This window comes from Fistularia commersonii, chromosome 6, assembly GCF_037954325.1.
Source record: "Fistularia commersonii isolate RoL2024-O1a breed Wild chromosome 6, RoL_Fcom_v1.0, whole genome shotgun sequence".
NCBI classification, from domain to species: domain Eukaryota; kingdom Metazoa; phylum Chordata; class Actinopteri; order Syngnathiformes; family Fistulariidae; genus Fistularia; species Fistularia commersonii.
The window spans coordinates 21617505-21639880 of record NC_141289.1 but is presented as its reverse complement, the minus strand read 5'-3'; the positions used below and the strand labels follow the sequence as shown (position 1 = coordinate 21639880).

The following is a 22376-nucleotide window of genomic DNA, read 5'->3' as shown; positions in this document are numbered from 1 at the left end:
GGATCAGCACCTCCATATCCAAGACCATGGTGCTCAAACGGAAATGGGTGGAGTACCCATACTCAGGGGAGAGATCCTTCCAGGTGGAGGTCAAATATCACTGGCCCTTGTTCACGAGTGAGGGGAGGATGGAGCGGGAGATCGACTGGCGGATCGGTGCAGGATCGGCAGTGATGCAGACTCTGCCGGTTTAATGAGGTGCAGAGGGAGCTGAGCCAGAAAGCAAACCTCTCAAATTTACTGTTTGAACTATGCTCTAAACTTCACCTGTGGTCACGAGCTGTGGGTAGTGACCGAATGAGATTGCAGACGCAAGTGAGACGAAATGAGCGGACTCTCCCTTAAAGATAGGGTGAGAAGTTCGGTCATCTGGGAGGGGAGGAGCTTAGGATAGAGTTGCTGCTCCTCTGCATCGAGAGGAATCAGATGAGGTGACTCAGGCATCTGGTCAGGATGCCTCCTGGACAACCTCCCAGGGCAGGTATTCTGGACACATCAATCTGGAAGGAGGCCACGGGGAAGACCCAGGACACGCTGGACAGATGATGTCTCCAGGCCTGCCTCGGAATGCCTCGGGGCCCCTCCAGAGGAGCTTGACCATGTGGCCAGGGAAAGAGAGGTCTGGGTCTCACTGCTCTGACTGCCGCCCCCACGACCCGACTCAGGACAAGCGGTGGAAGATGGATAGATAGATGGATAATTTAATACATTAAATGTATATAAATTCTTATATTTTGTTCAAAAATTCCACATTATTATTATTACAAGTATTCATTTTTGTAAATCACTTGGTGAAAAATTAAATTACAAACAAAATAACAACATGAATACGTACATCGTGGGCATCTCTATCTATTTCTGTATTTCCATGAGCATTTGGCTGTTCAGTACTAGTCTTGCAGCTCTCTGAAGATTTCTCCACAGCTGCATCTGGGAAAAGATACTGAAACATGACAGACAAATCCATTGACCACATTAAGAATTGTTTCCAATTCCTATTCCAGTTTTATAGGAATATCACATTGCTAGCTAAATAATCAGAAGGACGTTCTGGTCATACATACTCATGGACATTCATATCTCAATACATACCTCTAAAATAATGTAAATATTGTCTTAAAAAGACAATATGTATTTATATTTTTGAAATAATTACTAATCTAGAAGCTTAAGTTCATTTTTGAATATAAATATGTTCTTTGACAGCATGTGTATGTAAGCAAAATGTGATTCAGTAATTATATATTGATAAAAGTTGCGAGACAGCATTTACAGGACAACAGGGTGGTAAAGCTAACGAGACAGAGAAGTAATAACAGGACATAAGAGGAGTCGATTAAGTTAACTTAATACCAGCTTCAAGAAAAACAGGGGTAGAGGTGAAAAATGACAAAAAGTCTGATTTACTTTGCAGGCAATCCATATTTTGTGTATCAGACATTTTTTGCCCTATTGTCTTAATCTAACTGGATGACACATCGAGAAAATGGACAGGATGTTGGCCTTACCAGAAGAATGGAATTCAGCACATCAGAAGTAAGAGGTGATTCATCAGTGTGTCTATGACGTCTGATGTGCTTGCGGGCACTAAGCACCATATTCGACATGGAGAGTTTGGAGATTGGCATGGTTGCTGTTGGCTCTGTAAGTTTAGATAAAGCTGAGGTGATGTCGCTATTTTCTGTAGAGACAAAGAACAATTATTTTAACCGACCATAAAGCGGTAACCAAATGTTAGGTATTTACTGTATTTTTTTGATTATAAGTCGCAGTTTTTTTATAGTTTGTCCAGGGGTGCGACTAATACTCTGGAGCAACTTATATGTGAAATTATTGAGCTCTCTTGCTCTGATGTGTGTGTGTCTGTGTCTACATGTGTGTCTTCAATATATCAACGATCGTCACACACACACACACACACACACACACACACACACACACACACACACACACACACACACACACACACACACACACACACACCAATCAAAATTCAGCGGGGGCGGGTCATGGCAGAAGCATTGTGAAAAAGGATGCTACCTGCTACTTCTGTACCTGTGAAAATTGATCATTTCAACATTCGCGCTAACCCTAAAAACAACTGAGATGGGCTGAACAAAAATGACACAGAAAAGAAAATCATATTCTGCAGGTTACAAGCTGGAAGTAGTGAAATATAAAGCCGAAAACGGCAATCGAGCAATAGGAAGAAAGTTTGAAGATAGTGAGAAACTAGTAAGGGACTGGCGAAAATCTAAACGGGCTAAAAGCTGGCTGGCCACGGCAAGAGGAACGAGTTCACACATGGGTGCTTGAACAACGTGCTGCCAGGAGAGGCTTGTCAACAGGACAGTTGCATCTTCACACCCAGGTAGTTGCCAAGGAGATGAATAGAAATGACTTTGCGGGAGGACCTTCCTGGTGTTACCGCTTCATGCAACGCAATCGCCTCTCTATCAGAGCAAGGATGTCATCCTGTTGGGATCCAAAAAGGCTGGAATAATTGGAACTGCAAGTGACGATGACTCTGACGTAAGCGAGGGTTAGGGTTAGGGTTAGAAGAGGAAGCGGCACATTGTCTACCTTCGGAGTTGGCAGAGTTGTTCAGAAGTGACACCGAAGAAGATGTCGTTGGATTTAGTGATTAAGAGTGACAGCGATTGTTTGGTTGTAGCATGTGCTATATGCTATACCGTAGTTATTTGAATGACTCTTACCGTAATACCTTACGTTAACAAAGCCTAGCAGGCATGTTCTCAGTTCGTTGTTTATGCATCATATAAGAATAAGAATAAGAATAAGAACAACTTTATTAATCCCGAAGGAAATTGCAGTGCCAGAGTTACAGAATATAAAACAGTAATAAATAATAAAAGAAAGTCAGAATTAGAAATAAAAATAAACTATAAACTATAAAGTGTTTCAGTGAAACTATAAAGTGTCTTAGTAAGCAGTGATAAAACTATAAGTGTCTTAGTAACAAGTGAGGTAAGGAGTGCACAATAGTATGATAGGAGGGAACATTATAGTGTAGCAGTTATGAGATGAAATATTGCACAGTGTAGCTGTTATGAGATGAAATATAGGCTATACTTATTCAGCCTGTTGTTCTCTATTCTATTTTTATTTTAAATCGCCTTTCAATATGAAATGTCTATTCTTGGTGTTGGATTTTATCAAATAAATTTCCCCCCAAAAATGTGACATATATGTTTTTTTTCGTTCTTTATTATGCATTTTTGGGTGGTGCGACTTATAATCCGGAGCGACGTATAGTCGGAAAAATACGGTACATTTTTATTTGTCACGACCCACACAGACAATCACATAAGCAGCAATGTGAAAACTAACACGTTGTCATTGCAATGTGTCAACAGCATGCCGAACGGATGATCTTCCCATTTCACCACATACCAACGCATTGCAGCCCCATTCTTGTTATTTTTCACTGAGTGTCGTTTATGGAGTGTCGTGTCGACATCAACTTCAGTGTCGTCATCTAAACTTAACCAAAGTAAAAGCAGTGTTTGTATTTTCCACATCTTTCTGTTCATCAAAATATGATGCTCCAGGTGTGTTGAAAAATGACAAGATTGGGGTTCCAATGCTTCAAATGTGACAGGCTTGGCAGAGACAGCTTGTAGGAAAACTAAATCTGTATGTAGAATTTAAATGTACTAATCACACATGACAGTCGGAACTATACAACACTTTATATGGTTTCATTGCAGACATGAAAAAAACATGCTTTTCAGTTCCCTTTGATTTTAGGCAGTTAAAGGAAAAAGGTCCTGTTCTACCTATACACAGTCTTTTTTCAGACTGAAAGATATGTATCAGAAACTGAAAGCCACAGCAGATACAATGCAGGAGGTATACACACATACACACACACAGATAAAAAATATATATATTCAGTACATACAGTGTTGGATTATGTACAAATGCTTAAATGAAAATAACTTGTAAATAATATGTGAAGTTGCTATCAACTGACCTTTCCCTTCTTCTTCACCCAATCCTTTTCCAAGAACCTCTTCTGTTGACTCCTTCCTCAAACAGAGGTTAAAGAATTCAGTAAGAGTGTCCCCTAAAAAAAGACAGAAAATAAATAGTTGGATGTTTTGTTGATATTACGATATCTCCAACAGGGCTGTTATCTTTCAATTGTATTTCTTTGCATTCTGCCCCTACGACCCGACCCCAGATAAACAGTAGAAGATGGATGGATGGATGGATGTTTAATGCATCTGATTGATAAAGGACTCGATACTTCTTTATTGTACTTTATAAATCCCTTGCTGGATCAATATTAATTCCTTTCTCACCCTTTTAACCCCTCATGTATGAGTCATGAGCAGTTGGCAGCCACTTAGCAGCAGTTTTGGGGTTCAGTGTCTTGTTCAGCACCACTTCGATTGGGCTTTGAAGACCACGGGAATGGAACTGGGAATGTTTACTACCAAGGACGACCGCCCGCCACATAAAGCAGAAATGTTGCTCCTCTACCTCTCCTGGTCACCTACCATCCCTTGAAACTATGGCCATGAATATTCTACCTCCTTCCACTCTCACGTCACAGTCCTACGCAACATCGTTCTTGGACACCCCGGTCTGCGCTTTCTTTGTAGCTTCCAATGGAGCGATATGTGGGATGCGGTCATAATTTGTTCAGAGTAAATGGCCTAGCCAATTGAGTCTTCTCCCAATGATCTCTGGGAGGTTGCAGTTACTTTTTTTTTTATTCTACAGTCCTACTTATTTCAAAATTTCATATAATTAGTTGCAGTGGTGCTAATGGCATTAGTAACATTACTCTTGTTACCCTTGGATTTGGATGGACCATTCATTTCATTTTTATGTTGTGTTAGGCAGTTTGTTGTTTCGCCGGTACTTATATATCTACAGTGGGGAAAAAAGGATTTAGACAGCCACCAATTGTGCAAGTTGTCCCACTTAAAAAGATGACAGAGGCCTGTAATTTTCATCATCAATACACTTCAGGTTGTGGACAGGTGTCTTTTATACTGGTAACTAGTTCAAAGAGGTGCCATTAATATAGGTAACATGTGGAGGGTAAAGGAGCTTCTTAAAGGAGACGTTACAGGACCGTGAGAGCCAAGAAATCTTGCTTGTTTGCAGGTGACCAAATACTTATTTTACCAAGGAATTATCAGTTCATTAAAAATCCTTCAATTTCCTGGATTTTCCTGGATCCTTTCCCCCTATTTTTTCTCTCATAGTTAAAGTGTACCTATAATGAAAATTACAGGCCTCTCTCACCTTCTTAGGTGGAAGAACTTGCACATTTGGTGGCTGACTAAATACTTTTTTGCCCCATTGCATTTGTTGTTCAGATGGGTTGCCACCACTTGAACATTACTGGTAATGGTATGTTCATTTTTTAATGTAATTATTTAGTGTTGAATTTTATTTTACTTACAATCTTTAATTTTTCAGATTACTTAGCATTTATGGAATAGTTGTTATGCACCATCTATTGTGAAGAGCTGAGAATAAATTACTTACTGCCATGTACCATATTTTCCGCACTATGAGGCGCGTACCTAAAAGCCTTTAATCTTCTTCAAAACCGACCGTGCGCCTTAATTAAAAATAAAATGGCATCACCTGTTCCTATAACATTAAATTTGTATCAATTACTGACGTTATTGACGTCAGCTAGCAGGTGCAGCTTATATTGAGGTGCGCTCAATAGTTTGAAAATTACGGTACATGCCTTCTTTCCCGCATCTCAAACCATCTTATCATCTTATCTTACCTTATCTCATCTATCTGCCCTTCCTTGCCAGATTACCAAAATGGGAGGAGAAATCATGACTTCCACTTAAACAAGAGACATTTTTAACATGCCATTAGGACAAAAACAGATTAACCTTACCCAATAAACACTGTGGATTTTGTACTGTCCTGACACGGACTGACCAGTGAGGTGCCAGGAGAGGGTCAAGGTCACTGCCAGAAGACACAAACAGCAAATAGTTTAACTGAAGTATCAATTTTCACACTGATATCAATACTAAGAAGAAAAACTAAGTAATAGGTTAACATGCTTAGAAAACCAGGGAAAGAAACCAATAGCATAAGTACAAGTACCATCCACATTCTATTGTATAATCTAATTATCTTTTTTGTCTCAAAAATAAGCTACCCATGGTGTTTTATTCGGTAGCAGTCTAGCTACAGCAAGCCTGAAATTTTGATTAAAAGCAGTTTGAGCCAACTTGATCAAGGCAGAGAACTCTGAACAACACAGGCGCAAGGTTTGAATCCAAAAACCCAGGGCTAATATGTAATATAAACATATTAGTCTGTCTCAGCAGCAGGCTAAAAGAAGGCCAAAGGAAGTGGGTATTTGCATGATTTGGAGAAAAATGTACTTGGTATTGGTTGATCTTTTCTTCATTTAAATGTATATATTTTTTTTTATTATTTTGCAATTCGGAAACCATATCTGTTCTTTAGCCCCCCCCCGACAAAATGAAACAATTAATAATGAATCGATGCATATCATCTTTCCTCAGCCTCCTCAATAAATACAGCTACTGTTAAGCCTTCTTCATTGTCTATGTGGGGTTGAGTGGCCAGGTGAGGTTCTCACTGATGTGGACGACCAGCTATTGAAAACTGCCCACAGCGTCTACTTCAACCTCCTGGATAAGCAGCAGCCATGAGAACGCCTTTTCCTCCTAATGCTAACTATTATCTCCTTTATGTTGTCCATGTTGAGAGATAGATTCTTGTCCTCACACATGATGCCTGACTGGCTACCTACAACTTGTATCCATCCATTGTCCCCATCTGTGATGCGTCCTCTCACTGCAGAGACATCTGCAAACTTTTGGATGACATTGTCCTTGTGGGAGGACAAGGTGGGTGAACAAGGTGTAGAGAACTGAGCACATCCAGAGGGAGGACCCATGTTTGTGATAATGCTATCTTTCACATAAAATTACAATTAAATATTTTTGTTTGTGGTTGTAACGTGACAAATTTTGGAAATGTTTGGAGGGTATGGGCACTTGTGCAAGCCACTGCATGAAGAGAACATGAGCAATGGAACTTGACCGTCATTAAAAGAAAGGTAAACAACACACACACACACACAGCTTGACGAGTAAATGATGTCAAGAAAATGTGAATCCACAGTATCCTGATGCCTCACGCCACAAGTTTGATCCATGCAGGTACACACCAGTGTAATTCAACAGCAGATATGGGCCAGTATTGGCACTTCGACCAGATTGCAGCTATTTAACTAAAGACTGCAAATTACTACAAATTACTCAAGACAAAATCACAATGGAGAATCACTCATGGCATACACGGGCCCAGCTTGCTACACAACAACACCATAGGGCCAGCTGCTGCGGCCCTATGGTGTTGAGGTGCATTGCGGGTGTGCACGAATATGTCTGAGGTTTGATAATTTCCTCAAAACAAAAGAAAAGCAGTCAATGTTAGACTTCTGTACACTTACCTGTAGACGTCATTATCCACAACTATGCCCTCAGTCAGGTTTGGCCAAGTTGTTGCAAGATGAAGCTCACTGCAGCAACCAAAAATAGCCAAAATTAAAAGCTGGCTGATAAGGACATCGTTAAGCAAACAACTTTCTCTCTGAAAGAGCAGTGTCATTTTTATTAATACTTGAACATGAATCAATAATTTTGAGGTCCCACAGGAGATATCATAAGATTATTATATAAAAAACCCACAGACAAACAAGTTGTTAACTAAATTAAATAGCTGCATTGCAACCTGAAACGGTTTAAAACAATGAGTAAAATGTTGTAGAGACGTCAGTGGAGAAGTGGTAACGATACTGATATACTCATATCGACAACCTGTTTGAGAGGGGGTTAGAGTGGTCGTCATGGAACTGAACTTTCCATGTTCGATTCCCATTCTCCCACACTGAACTCCTGCTAAGTAGGTGCCTTCTGCTCATGGTTCATCCATGATGGGTTAAATGCAGTGGTGCAATCTCGCTGATGTTGTATTGTATGTATAACTGAATGTGACACAATAATTGTCTTTTTCTTTGGATGATGATGTACATTGACCTGCTGTCCTCAATAAATATGCTTGGACTAGTGCTGAATTGCCTTGAAGTCGAGGAAATTGGGATTTAATTTACACTGGATTAAGATCACTACCTCGTGTAAAATTCCCCTTTGGTAGTGAGTTGCCAACATAAACTCATGACCTTCACTTTACTTTTCAAAGACTGTGAAATAGGTGAAACTTGATATTGTCCCTTCACGAAACGTCCAAGTTTAAGCTGATTGGTATGGTTTTAAGTAATGTCTGAAAAATTCTGACTAGGAATCAAATAGTCATTAACCTGCCAGAATCCCTATCTACTGAAGAAATGTGATTTATACTGCAGTGCCAAAGAGTAGATAACACCAGAAACCTAGTCCAAATCACACATACATACATTTCCCTTGTGGTGTGCTGGAATAAAAATGTCTTACCTGATTGTTTCCTCACAGGCTCCAAATGGGAGCTTCCCAAATTCCACACCTCCTACCTCCCCTCCAAAGAGTGTGTCAAAATCTGCGAGGAAAATAATTTTATCCCACCAGAACGGAAGAGCTGCTCAGCAAAACAGTGCACACTGCTCAAGCATATAAAATATTTGTGGTCAGCAGGTAAGGTATAATTAAATTTATGGAATCTCTTCAAGACTGTCTTGCCCTGTCAATTCCCTGCCCTGTTAGGTGTTAAATTGTCTCTATTTGAGTAATTTAATTGAATTTGTATTTCAGTTGGGTCTTGAGTCTCCATTCTATGTCAGCTCTGACTTGTTATGAGTCTTCCTATACTGTTTCAAATTATAGTGTTTTTCAGTTTTTCTCATCTATCTTTCAGATCTTAAAAGATACTGCTTTTGTTTTCCATACTTGTTAGGATATTGCCAGCAGAGATGAAGATGTTGAGGCTCTCTTTGGGTACAACAAAGAAGGAATAGGATCCAAAATGAATCCATCAGAGACAGCGCATCTTAGAAATTTTGGAGATAAGGTCAGACAGGCCAGTTTGAGGACGGTTTGGTCATGAAGCGAGGAGGCAGCAAAATGGCACCTAAGCCTTGTTGCCCTTTTTAGCTCATGTAACAATTGATAAAATTAATGCATAAGAAAACTACAATTTGACACGGTCCAATATGGTCCACTCCAGGAAGATACTGCTGATCGTATTTGGCTATTCTTTGGCAATAACTGCACACATATAGATATAGAAATGATCAAGGAGGAAATTAGGTTGTATTTCACCTAATATCCCAAAGGTTTAAAACAGGTTACACTAAAATCTCTAACTACATTTCTATTTGTTTTGATTACATCATATTGAGATAATGTATGGTTATTATGCCTGTATATCATTAGATTCTAAATATTGATATATATATATATATATATATATATATTAAGTTTGGTTGCTGCATGCGAAAAAAAAAAAGTTAAGATGAGGTGAGAAGAAGTGTGCGTTGATAATGAGGTGTTTACACTGATATGCTGTTCGAAAATTCAAGTGTGATGACCAAAACCCTTGAAAGTATTGAAAAATAACAGTTAAATAGAATGCAGCTTTCACAATGTTAACTTGACACAATGTCTCCTGAGACAGTCCTAGCTCACAATATACAGATGTGGAAGGATTGCTAATAGGTGAAAATCAGCGCCTGAACTGGTCGTCAACAAGCTGATATCACTGAATAAAGTTAAACATGTGATGTTGTTTTCTAAAGAAGCTCCTTCCAAACCACGGTACTAATACATAAAATATTTAGGTTTGAGGTTGTTGAATGTATAACTGGTTACATATTAAGTAATTTAAGATCGAGTTCTGTACATTTGACAATAGATGGATCAAAGAAATGGATCCATTCATGAATTACTAAATTCACTCATGTTGTATCATCCCCCCCCCCCCCCCCCCCCAATAAAACAATAAATAAAAATAAATCAACACAGGTATGCTAACCAAATTATTATGGTAATTCAGTTCATTCAACAGTCATTTTGGAAATTTATGGCATACCAAATTTAAGCGGAAGCAAGATTTGGGCATAGGGACTGAATTAATGAAATAATACGTGCTAAAATAGGAATGAAACAACTAAATAGACATAAGTCACGATTAAGTACTGAGTTTCCAGGGGGCAGTTGTAAATTTCTGAATATAACCAATAGAAATGTTCCAATACCTTTCAGCAAAACTGTGATAATTAAGACTTAAACACACAGTCCTAGCTCGCAAATGTTCAGTTTGGTAGTGCCATGGGTAGCTAGTTTGGGGCTATTGAAACTGACTAACTACTGCTGAAAGCAACATAAATTGAAATCCGTTTTTATTATGTGGATGTTAATTACCATGATGAAGTCAACGAATCTTTTACATGAATGACGGCAACTATATTATCAATAGCCTATTTTCACAGTAAAATATTGGGCCAAGGGTCAATAAAAAATTCACAAAAACAACATACTGAGGTGGATCTCAAAATTCCAGAAACAACTGGAGGAATGAGGAAAACCATGAAACAATCACACCCTTGTTACATAATTTGATGTTTGATTATGCCTACCTGGAGGCTGCTGTGGCCATGAATACTGATGCCAATCCTGAAGAACGTAAGTAAAACGAATGGCAATATTGACCGGAGGTTGAGGAGAGAGCGAGCAGCCCTAAACGGACAGGGATAGAGAGATTTTGTCAGATAATTGTGTTGCAACAATGTACTAACATTTTACAATTCCTGTTGAGTCACTGCAGCGATACAGCATTTGGTAAGAAAGGTGATTCAAGCAGACTTAGAGAGAAATCAATGTTCCATACACAGCACAACTCCAAAGAGAGGTTTGTCCTCTTTGCAAATAAAACTAACAACTTCTCATGAGTAATAATGGGTGAGCTCATCTCTCACTTCAAGCCGTGTTTTCGAAAAGTCAAGAGCGCTCTAGCACAACAAGACTGCATGCCAAGGACGTTAAAGTACTGAAATATGAATATTGTTAAATGTTTTCCTTGGTTGGCTTGGTGGATGTAACTTACCTTGGAGAGGAAGTAGGTATGTACACTATATAAGCATTTGCTTACCCATCCCATTAATCAGATTGAGGTGTTCCAATCACTTCAATTGCCACAGGTGTATGAAATCAAGCACCTAGGCATGCACACTGTTTTACAAACATTTGTGAGAGAATCGAGTGCTCTTGGGAGCTCAGTAAATTCCAGCCTGGAACTGTGATATGATGACAACTGTGGAACAAATCCAGCTGTGAAATCTCCTCCTTCCTTCATAGAGAAGGAAGGTGGATATAGTGTGTGTCCAGGAGACCAGGTGGAAAGGTGGTAAGGCTAGGTCAGCAGCAGGTTTTAAGTTGTACTATCATGGTACTGACAGGAAGAGGAATGGAGTAGGAGTTATCTTGAAGGAGGAGTTTGTTAGGGAACGTTCTGGAGGTGAAAAGAATGTCCGATAAACTTATGATGCTCAATGTTGTTAGTGGCTATGCCCCACAGGTGGGATGTGAATCTGAAGAGAAGTTCTGGAATGAGTTGGATGAAGTGATGCAGAATATTCCCAGAAATGAGAGAGTGGTCATTGGTGCAGACTTCAATGGACATGTTCGTAAAGGCAATAGAGGGGATGAAGAAGTGATGGGCAGATTTGGTATCCAGGATAGGAATGCAGAGGGACAGATGGTGGTAGATTTTGCAAAAAGGATGGAAATGGCTGTTGTGAACACCTTTTTCCAGAAAAAACAGGAACATAGGGCATCTTATAAGAGTGGAGGTAGGAGCACGCAGGTAGACTACATCTTGTATAGACGAGGTAACCTGAAAGAGATCAGTGACTGCAAAGTAGTTGTAGGTGAGAGTGTAGCCAGACAGCATAGGATGGTGGTTTGTAGGATGACTGATGACAAGGAAGATGAAGAGGACAAAGGCAGAGCAGAGGACAAAGTGGTGGAAGCTGAAAAGGGAGGAGTGTTGCATGGTTTTCAGGGAGGAGTTGAGAAAGGGTCTGGGTGGTCAGGGTGAGCTTCCAGATGATTGGACAACAACAGCTAGTGTTATCAGGGAGACAGGTAGAAGAGTGCTTGGTGTGTCATCTGGAAGGAAAGTAGATAGGGAGACTTGGTGGTGGAATGAGGAAGTGCAGGAGTATATATGGAGAAAGCGGTTAGCAAAGACGAAGTGGGATACTGAGAGGACTGAAGAGAACAGACAGGAGTTCAGGGAGATGCGGCGAAAGGTAAAGATAGAGGTAGCAAAGGCAAAACAAAGGGCGTACGATGACTTGTATACTCGATTGGACAGTAAGGAGGGAGAGAATGATCTATACAGGTTGGCGAAACAGAGAGATAAAGATGGAAAGGATGTACAACAGGTCTGGGTGATTAAGGATAGAGAGGGAAATGTATTGGCAGATGCTAGAAAAGTGATGGGAAGATGGAAAGAGTACTTTGAAGAGCTGATGAATGTGGAAAATGAAAGAGAGCCAAGGGTAGAAGAGGTGACTATTGAAGACCACAAAGTAGCACAAATTAGTAAAAGTGAAGTGAGGAAGGCATTGAAGAGGATGAAGAGTGGAAAAGCAGTGGGTCCTGATGATATACCTGTGGAGGTGTAGAAGTGTCTAGGAGAGGCAGCGGTAGATTTTCTGACTAGATTATTCAACAGGATCTTTGAGAGTGAGAAGATGCCTGAAGAACGGAGACAAAGTGTGATGGTGCCTATTTTTAAGAATAAAGGGGATGTGCAGAATTGTGGCAACTATAGAGGGATAAAGTTGATGAGCCATACACTGAAGTTATGGGAAAGAGTAGTGGAAACTAGACTGAGAGTAGAAGTCAGCATTTGTGAACAGCAGTGTGGCTTCATGCCGAGGAAGAGTACTACAGATGCAGTATTTGCGTTGAGAATGCTAATAGAAAAGTACAGAGAAGGCCAGAGGGAATTGGATTGTGTTTTTGTAGATATAGAAAAAGCATATGACAGGGTGCCAAGAGAGGAGCTCTGGTATTGTATGAGGAAGTCTGGAGTGGCAGAGAATGTATGTTAGACTGGTGCAGGACATGTATGGTAACTGTGAGACACTGGTACGGTGTGCTGTAGGGGTAACAGAGAAGTTCAAGGTGGAGGTGGGACTCCATCAGGGATCAGCTCTGAGCCCCTTCTTGTTCGCAATGGTGATGGACAGGCTGACAGATGAGGTTAGACAGGAATCCCCATGGACCATGATGTTTACAGATGACATTGTGATCTGTCGTGAGTGCAGAAAACAGGTAGAGGAAAATCTAGAGAGGTGGAGGTATGCTCTGGAAAGGAGAGGAATGAAAGCTAGTCGTAGCAAGACAGAATATATGTGTGTGAATGAGAGGAACTCGGGTGGAATGGTGAGGCTACAGGGAGTGGATATCAAGAAGCTGGTGGATTTCAGGTACTTGGGGTCAACAGTCCAGAACATGAGTCTATCAGAGGAACAGCACATGTTAGATGTTTTGGAGAGAAGGTCAGAGAAGCCAGACTGAGATGGTTGGGTCATGTACAGAGGAGGGATAGAGAATTTATTGGTAGACGGATTGGAGCTGCCAGGCAAGAGGTCTTGAGGAAGACCAAAGAAAAGATTTATGGACGTAGTGAGAGACGATATGGAGGTAGTCGGTGTGAGCGAGGAGGATACGGAGAATAGGTTTAGATGGAGAAAGTTGACTTGCTGTGGCGACCCCTGAAGGCAAAAGCCGAAAGAAGAAGAAGAAGAAGATTTGAAAGGAGTGTGGTCTACAGGTGACAAAGGAGGTCTGTGCTCCATTTACAACACTCTGATGTGTTTTGCTTATCATACTTACTATCTTGACCTTGAAAATGTCAAGTAGCCCAGACAGATGATTGTACTGGCTTGGCATTTTTCGGAGGTGGACCATCTCAAAGTTAGTGTGCACACCAGGTCCCTGGCATTCTCCAGCATACATCCGCCTCCACTTCTGCTGGATCTGCACAAACACTGGTACCTGGCTGAGAGTGTAGAACAAAGAGAATGTCTCAGCAAATTTCCCCCAGACTGTCAGAACATCTGCTCTGAGATCATATAACGAAAGGTGAGTAATCGAGCAGCTGCATCTTGACCACATGAAATTACCCTGAGTATAGAAAACACTTGCTGCAAAGCAACCTACGGTAAATTATACACTATCCAACAGGCATGTACTTTGGCAGTGTATGGCTGATGCATAGGGAAAAGGACAATATTTTTGTTAGATTGTATTATTGGAGTGGCTAGAAAGCACAAAAACAGGAGATTTACAGTGTCTATCATAAGTATCCACCCCCCTTGGATGTTTTACCCTTTTAGTGCTTTCATATATCAATCATGGTCAATAAAATTTAGCTACTTGAACACAAATATGTATTGGAAAAAAATCTTGATTGTCAAAGTGAAAACAGATTTCTACAAAAAAATGTCAATGAAATAAAATTATATAAAGAAAAATAATTGTTTGCAGTAAGTGAGTTTTAAAGTTACTCACCAGCCACTGTTTGCGAGAGATATGGCGACGGAGCTGAGAAGCAGATTGCATTTGGACTCACTGACGATCGCCTCACAGCTACTTCCAGGGGATAGGATGACAAACTCTCGAATACCGTACCTATCATTACAATGTCATAGGAGAACATACTTATCAGAAGCCCATTTTCACTATTTTGGTATTCAAAGTTTTCATCCTGCTAGTCTGAAATATACCAAGAAGTAAAGAAATGGGCTAAAGCAGGTTGGAATGGGTGAAGAAAAGTGCCGGGGGTACGATGAGAAAAAAACTATCAGTCGGAATGAAAGGAAAGGTGGAGGAGACACTGGTGAGATGCTCTACAAACACTGACAACGACCAAAAGACAGATGCAGAGCTAGAGGTCGCAGAGATGAAGATGTTGAGGTTCTCTTTGGGAGTGACCAGGATGGAGAGGATCAGGAATGAGTCCATCGGAGGGACGGCACATGTTAGATGTTTTTGAGAGGTCAGAGAAGCCAGACTGAGATGGTTGGGTCATGGGCAGAGGAGGGATAGAGAATATATTGGAAGACGGATGCTGGAATTGGAGGTCTAGAGACAGATCAAAGGAAATTCCTGGACAAAGTGAGAGAGGATATGAAGTCAGTTGTGTGAGAGAGGAGGATCCAGATAATAAGGTTAGGTGGAGAGGGTGGATTCACTGTGGAGACCCCTGAGGGGAAAAGTCCGAAGGACAAGAAGAGGTTGAAATATAACAATTTATATTCACAATTACATCCCACAGTTATGTGAACTATCTTGTTATTTGTAAATCTTAACAGACTAAAAGGAATCAGCAAAAATTAATTAACACTGTATTCAGTTTTACAAAATAATTAAGGGTATATCACACCAATAATATACTACGACATCCTCTCATATGAGACTGATGAACTGCAAATCAAGTGTTATATCAACAACCTTCTTCTTCTTCTTCTTTCGGCTTTTCCCGTTAGGGGTCGCCACAGCGAGTCAACTTTCTCCATCTAACCCTATTCTCTGTATCTTCCTCTCTCACACCAACTACCTTCATATCCTCTCTCACTACATCCATAAATCTTCTCTTTGGTCTTCCTCGAGACCTCTTGCCTGGCAGCTCCAATTACTCTCAGTCCCAGGCTCTTTCCTTTCCTCCTCTCTCTCTGCTTCCGAACACGCACTCCTCCTCTTCTTCTTGTTCTTGTTCGACCCACAGTAGCCCAATTTCCATTAGTACCCTGTAGGTCATCAGCACCAATGGCGGTCGTTGTTCACCCGGTCCGCGACCGATCCGGTATGGTATAGTTTTGGTTGTCTCGCATATTTGGTTTTGGCAAAAGTTTTACGCCGGATGCCCTTCCTGACGCAACCCTCTGCATTTATCCGGGCTTGGGACCGGCACAGGGAGACACTACTCCGTGTCCCCCCAAGGCAGGCTTGGAGAGACACGGGCCAGTGCCGCCCTGAGGCTGCATTGTTATATCAACAACCTGAAATGGTCAAATATCCGGGGTATGTTGAATCTTTAAAACTGGGGAAGAAAAAAAACAAACAAGCACACTGATAGGCAGTTGTCATCAAACTGATCTCAATTCACTATTCGTCAGCCTTTTTCTGTAAAATAGTAGCCTTGGAACAACATGACTAAATCATACGTCAAGGTAGAAACAAACTTCACTCTTCCAATATATGACAACAATCTGACGGTTGTTTGATCTTGGGCATATTGTCAGTTCAAAAAGAATTAGTGACACAACTCATGACATTATTATGATTGTGAGTCAACCATCGACGTCAGCAGGCATACAGTGTGCAATCATTCCTAAAAAAGTAGAACTGGCAACGCTTCCCAAAACACAGGACAACCCCTTCGTCCTCACTGCAGAAAGGGAAAACGGGTAATGCTAGCTAACTGCGGGCTGTGATGATGCTGTGACTGGCTTAGCAGGCCAGCCTGGACGCAGGCCCAGCCACTCGATATTGACCACTCGAAAGAAGGGAGCAACAAACAAAAATGCACCAAAAGACAGTTCTTCACTGCTATTTTCCTGCTAACACAACTGATCACCAGACATGAACCTTAAAAAAAGGCTTGGAGCTAAAACAAGTCACATGTGAGATGAAATAATAAAGGAATGCTTTGAATGAGCCCCTGATAAACCTAAGAAGGAACAAAGTGGTCAGAGAAATGGTAGGAATAACACCTGCCCAACACCACATTAATCATAAACAAGTAAATTGGTTTGGGCAGAGGGACGCACATGTGCCTTTGCCCAAACCAGACAGCACTCCAGGGGGAAGAAGAAAAACAAGAAGAAGAACGAGAAGAAGTGGGGACAAAGAAAATACTTTCTGGGGTGAACTTAAAAAGAATTGGAAAATTCAACACGGCAGAACAGGAAGAGAGGTGACCTGTGTCTTGAAAGGGAAAAAAAATGAAGTTGAGTTGCCACAACAAGATTTGACATCAATTAACCAGGACCTTCATAGAAAAGTGCATACTTCACCTACAGAAACATTCTGACATTTTGAAACGTAGATGTTATAAAGTAGATCACCCTGTCAGCCTGTCGTTAACTCGTTTTGATAAAAAAAGGATAATTTATCACAGAAGTACCCGGGTAATACATTTTCAGTTTTTGTTTGCATCTAATTATAACAAAAAACTTTACTCACCATCTTACCAAGCAGTGGGCCCGGGGGGGGAAGTCATTGTTTGCGCTCAGAAGGTCGTGCATTGCCAAGGGTAAAGCATCTGGATGCCAGAACAAGAGTCATGTCAAACATTATTTTTCTTTATTGTTGTCTCACAGCAAAATGACTATCGTAAAAATAAAATAGTATAACACTTATATATATAGAAGCAACTTGATTTTTTTCACCTGACCTCAAGATGCTAAGTATCTAAAAGCCTAATTTTTTCTTCTGTTTCATATTAAATTGACATTGCGCATGAAACTTATCCCTCCAGATCTCATTCATTCCTTCTCTCAGTAATGTTTTTCAAGCTGGTATAAGAAGTTAAAACTGTAGTTTCTGATGACTTTTACCAGTAATCCTTCATTCAGATTTCCATACAGATCGGAATATGCCACTAAGACACTGATTGATTGCAATTGTACTGTACTGAAAAAAAAACCTCAAACTTCCACATTAATTTGCCACGGTCCCTCAGAAAATCCATGGGGAAGGTTTCACAGCAAGAGAACAAAAAGTGCACTTGAAAGTGTAAACAAAAAGATGGGTTGGAAGGCACAGTACTTTATGGTAGGGTTAGGGTTAAATCCAAATAAACCTCTTAAGGTCCTGCACACAGCCGTTCAAAATACTGGAGATTTCCCAAAGGAACGTAAAGTAAAGCTTGAGGACATATCCATACATTTAAACACAGCTATACCTTCCTCCGCTTCGACACTCCTGCTGTCCTGTTCCAACACTTGTTTAAGAAAGTGGTGTGTAATGGAGAACTTGAAATCAGCAAAATTAATTTCTTGAGACTTCTCCTCCCAGGTGCCACTTGTGTATTCACCCTGTTCAAACAGACTGAAGGTGAGGAAATTGTTCCCACTGACATCCAAGCACTCAAGACTTTTTGGCCTTTTCACAACTGCTACTGAGATATATTTTGTGTTGTGTTGTCTAAGTGAGAAGCATTCAACATCTGGCTTATAAAACTCAGAAAAACAGAATGATCGTATAAATTATAGCACATCCCGGATGTGGTCACCGAGAAAAGACGAAAGAGAAGAAGAGACGAAATCCGAGTATTCGTCAACAGAAATCCACTATTGTTAGCTTTTTGTTTCCACATAGATAGAGGGTTTGCTTTAGTGGAATGGAAAGGATAAACCAAGTGACTTACTAAAACAAAAAAGCTAAAATATAACAGCCTTCGTAAAAAGCTTCTGTCTATCATTACTGAATAAATTCAAGTTGATTAATTAGCACAGGCAGTGCAACATGCACAACTCCCACTCATGTCAAGTCAGTACATGTTAAGCCGTAAATGTAATGCCTGTGCTCTGGGACAAAAAGGCGTGTTGATTTGGTCCAAATAAGTCAGAATAAGATAATCCTTAATATTCCCTTAGGGATGTGATTACAAATGTGAACAGAAGCAAGGACAGTGAGGACAGAAAACAAAGGTAAGAGCACAGGCATGCATAATTTCCAAAATGACCGTTGCAGTGCAGTTTACCATCTCTGCGGACAGCTTCCCTTCTGAGTGCCCGACCAACTTCCAGTCGTTCAGGATTTCCTCAAATCTGGATACAAATCTTCGGAGAAAATAGGATTTGCTGTTAGCGCTGGGGTTTGATATCAGACCACTTCAATGCGTAAAGTCATTACAGATTGGGCTACTTTTTGAATGGTACAATTTGCCAACCAAATACTGCAAAATGAATCCCCCCCTCTAGAAATCAACAGCAAATGTAAATCATTTTGCAGAGTGGAAGAACTGTTTGGTAGTTTCAACTTTGAAAATGTTCCTATTTGAGTACTCAGTTGACAATAGATTTTACAGATGAAATGACTTTCAAAACAAAGAAACCTCTACAGATCAAACTGTGCCACATGAGAAGGTGAACACTTTGTATCGTTGAAAGAGTGGGTTGTTTGAGCCGAGGTGAGCCGAAGTGAGCCGAAGTGAGCCGAAACACCGAACCAGCGTTCGTCAACTTGTGCCGTTCTTCGCAGGCAGCGGCTAAAAGCTGCTAACATACCGTTCCCACTCTGACGCTGTGGTGAAATCGGTGATCTCGAACACCTCTGGTTCGGGCTGAAAAGAAAACGGCCGCTGTCAATAAAGAGATGATTTGATGGTACATAATTTGATGTGGGCGTAAGTGTCCCAAACCGCGTCAGGAGGCTGGTGACACTCACTTCGTTGGCGGCGGCCATGATGCTGTTGATCTTCTTGTTGTCGTTCGCGAAAACTTCTCAAACATCCGGTTTACGCCAGCGTAACTTCTGCGTGGTTACGTGCCGCTCGTCATGTGTTCGTAGTCTCGTACTACCATGTATTTTGTTCTCCGTACATGTGACGCGGTATAGTGAAGCATGGCTTCACTGACATGCCCTCGGCGAACAGAATCCTAGCCAGCCGTGGACTCTGCACCGGAAGTGGGCGTCCGGTAGCCTGACGCTCACTTCCGGTGAGCTCAGCGCGGTTATCGTGAACCGCCGCCAGGGGGCGCCATCCGCCAGAACCGCTCCTGATCCACGTTGCTCGTGGACAATTGAACAAGCATTGTTTCAGATGCATTCTGTATGACAACTTTAACGAGGAGACATTACCCACAGGAGGGAGTTGCAAAAGCAATAAAGTAAAAGTGGCTAAAATTACATTTAAAATCAATGTATGATCCCAGCTAACTACTGGGAGGGGGTGAAATAAATCAAATAAAATTGGATCAACAACTACCTCACAGGTCGGCCGCAGTACGTGAGGCTGGGAAACATCGCGTCGGACACCATTGTGAGCAGCACGGGGCGCCACAGGGGACGGTCCTGTCTCCCTTCCTGTTCACGCTCCACACCTCAGACTTCAGGTTCTCCTCGCAGTCCTGCCACCTGCAGAAATTCTCAGATGACTCTGCCATCGTGGGCTGCATGAACGGAGGCCAGGAGGAGGAGTACAGGAGCGTGGTGGACAGGTTTGTGGAGTGGTGTGGACTGAACCACCTGCAGCTCAATGTGTCCAAGACAAAGGAGCTGGGGGTGGATTTCAGGAAACAAAGGACCCACCTGAATCCGGTCACCATCAGGGGTACAGAAGTGGACATTGTGGACACCTACGAATACCTGGGTGTCCACTTGAACAATAAACTGGACTGGACCTTTAACACCAACGCCATCATCAAGAAGGGTCAGAGCTGTCTGTTCTTCCTCAGGAGGCTAAGATCTTTCAACGTCTGCAGGACCATGCTGCAGATGTTTTACCACTTGGTGGTGTCCAGCGCCATCTTCTACGCTGTTGTGTGCTGGGCAGCAGGATCAAGACAGCTGACACCAACAGACTCAACAAGCTCACCAGGAGAGCTGGGTCTGTCCTGGGAGTAGAGCTGGAGTCTGTTGTGCAGGTTTCAGAGAGGAGGATGATGAGGAAGCTCAACAGCATCATGGACAACATCCATCACCCCCTGCATGCCACGTTGACGTCCTGTCGGAGCTCTTTCAGTCGTAGACTGATACCACCAAGGAGCTCCACTGAACGCCACAGGAGGTCTTTCCTACCTGAGGCTATCAGACTTTTTAATTCCTCTTCCCTCAGCCGCAGGGAATCTTCAATCTTTGTAGTTACTGCTAACAGTTACTTGAAACTCTGGCACAACAATTTCCTTCGGAATTAATAAAGTTGTTCTCATCTCATCTCATCTCAGTTAAGACAATTCATATTTCATTATATTTCTTATTCTTCCTCCTTTCTACTATTATCTATTACTGTAATGTTTTTTACTTGAAACTCTGGCACAACAATTTCCTTCGGGATTAATAAAGTTGTTCTCATCTCATCTCATCTCATCTCATCTCATCTCATCTCATCTCATCTCATCTCATCTTATCTCATCTCATCTCATCTCATCTCATCTCATCTCATCTCATCTCATCTCATCTCAAATGAAGGGATTACAGTCCAGAAAGAGCCCCATTTCCTTTGCTGTTGCACCTGACTTGGAGCTTGCTGGTGACTTCATCACTTTTTGGATTTGTTTTAACACTTGTGAGGGAGACTTCTGCAAACCCTCCTGCTTCTATTCATGGCCAGGCAGTAGAAACTACTGTGTAAGCCCACACTGAATACAAACCTTAATTGGATGACGCAGACATCAACCACTGCGTGTCCAGATGTGATGGTCTGTGGCAGGAGCTGAAATGCGTTGCACCATCAGTTCATGTGTCCATGCCAATTTTAAGTTGAGGATAAACCCCTATAAAGTGTGTGTCACTTTGAGCTAGGTCTAAAGGAGTGTTGCGTGACACGTCTCTGTGGTCAAACTTTTTTTCATAGTTGACCTGACAGGACAAGTCACATTGCCCACAGTGATGCAACTGCACTGACTTTGCAATGTGTAGTAAATTATATTCCTGGGCAGGAACAACCAGAAGGCGCTAGCATACACCGCCGGCGGGGGAAGCCCGGTCGGTGCTGGCATACACCGACGGTGAAAGGAGCAAGTGGGGAGGGAAGGCATTTGAGACAGAAAAGGAGTGCAGCTGGCGCAAGAGACAGAGGGAAATTTGTGAATAACCCAACAAGTAGGCTGATTCAACGCTCAGGCTTTTAAGCCCTCACCCATTGCTGATAACCAGGGCCAACTGTGGGCTCCTGAGGCACAACGGCAGCAGTTGTGCGCTCACCAAGTGTATGCCTGCCTTTGGGCCCAACCGTGACACAAGGGTCGTAAGGGATGTAAGCACTTGAGCAGAGACTCGCCACTACCCATGTGTACATTGTATAAAACTGTGTTTTCGATTAAACTGGACCCAGTGCCCTGTATAAATGTACTTTGTTAAAGGACATTCAATACGAAGCTATTCAAACAATACACAAGCTTATATATTCATGTTTTTACCTTCAACTTGCGAAAGGTACAGTGAGTTGGGTAGCATCTATTAATATATTTTTTGAGTTGATGTCATTGGAAATAAACATGCATCAAATGCAGACAAGCGTGCATACACAAATGAATACTTCAATTATATTTTTTCACATGTAGATGTAGAAATGGAAAGAAGTGATGGCCTATTAATGCCACTGCCGTGTATAAATGTAACTGTATCTTATATACAATAATTAACTATTAA

At 41.5% G+C, this 22376-nt stretch overlaps 1 protein-coding gene across 2 annotated transcripts in view; it reads right to left on the bottom strand.

The window, feature by feature from the left end:
* The window catches only part of rab3gap1 (RAB3 GTPase activating protein subunit 1), a 42608-nt gene extending 22931 nt beyond the window's left edge, over positions 1–19677 (bottom strand). For both annotated transcript variants that reach the window (XM_086148735.1, XM_086148736.1), the window contains exons 1-14: positions 19452–19677; positions 19292–19347; positions 18766–18844; positions 17965–18097; positions 17244–17322; positions 14568–14687; positions 13890–14055; positions 10619–10718; positions 8502–8583; positions 7502–7570; positions 5903–5976; positions 3998–4090; positions 1509–1681; positions 836–943 (exon numbers count right to left, since the gene is read on the bottom strand). In XM_086148735.1, coding sequence (XP_086004861.1) covers positions 836–943; positions 1509–1681; positions 3998–4090; positions 5903–5976; positions 7502–7570; positions 8502–8583; positions 10619–10718; positions 13890–14055; positions 14568–14687; positions 17244–17322; positions 17965–18097; positions 18766–18844; positions 19292–19347; positions 19452–19469 — 1350 coding nt within the window. In that variant the 5' untranslated portion in view covers positions 19470–19677. The remainder of the gene's footprint in view (positions 1–835; positions 944–1508; positions 1682–3997; positions 4091–5902; positions 5977–7501; positions 7571–8501; positions 8584–10618; positions 10719–13889; positions 14056–14567; positions 14688–17243; positions 17323–17964; positions 18098–18765; positions 18845–19291; positions 19348–19451) is intronic.
* Between the last annotated feature and the right edge of the window lie 2699 nt (positions 19678–22376).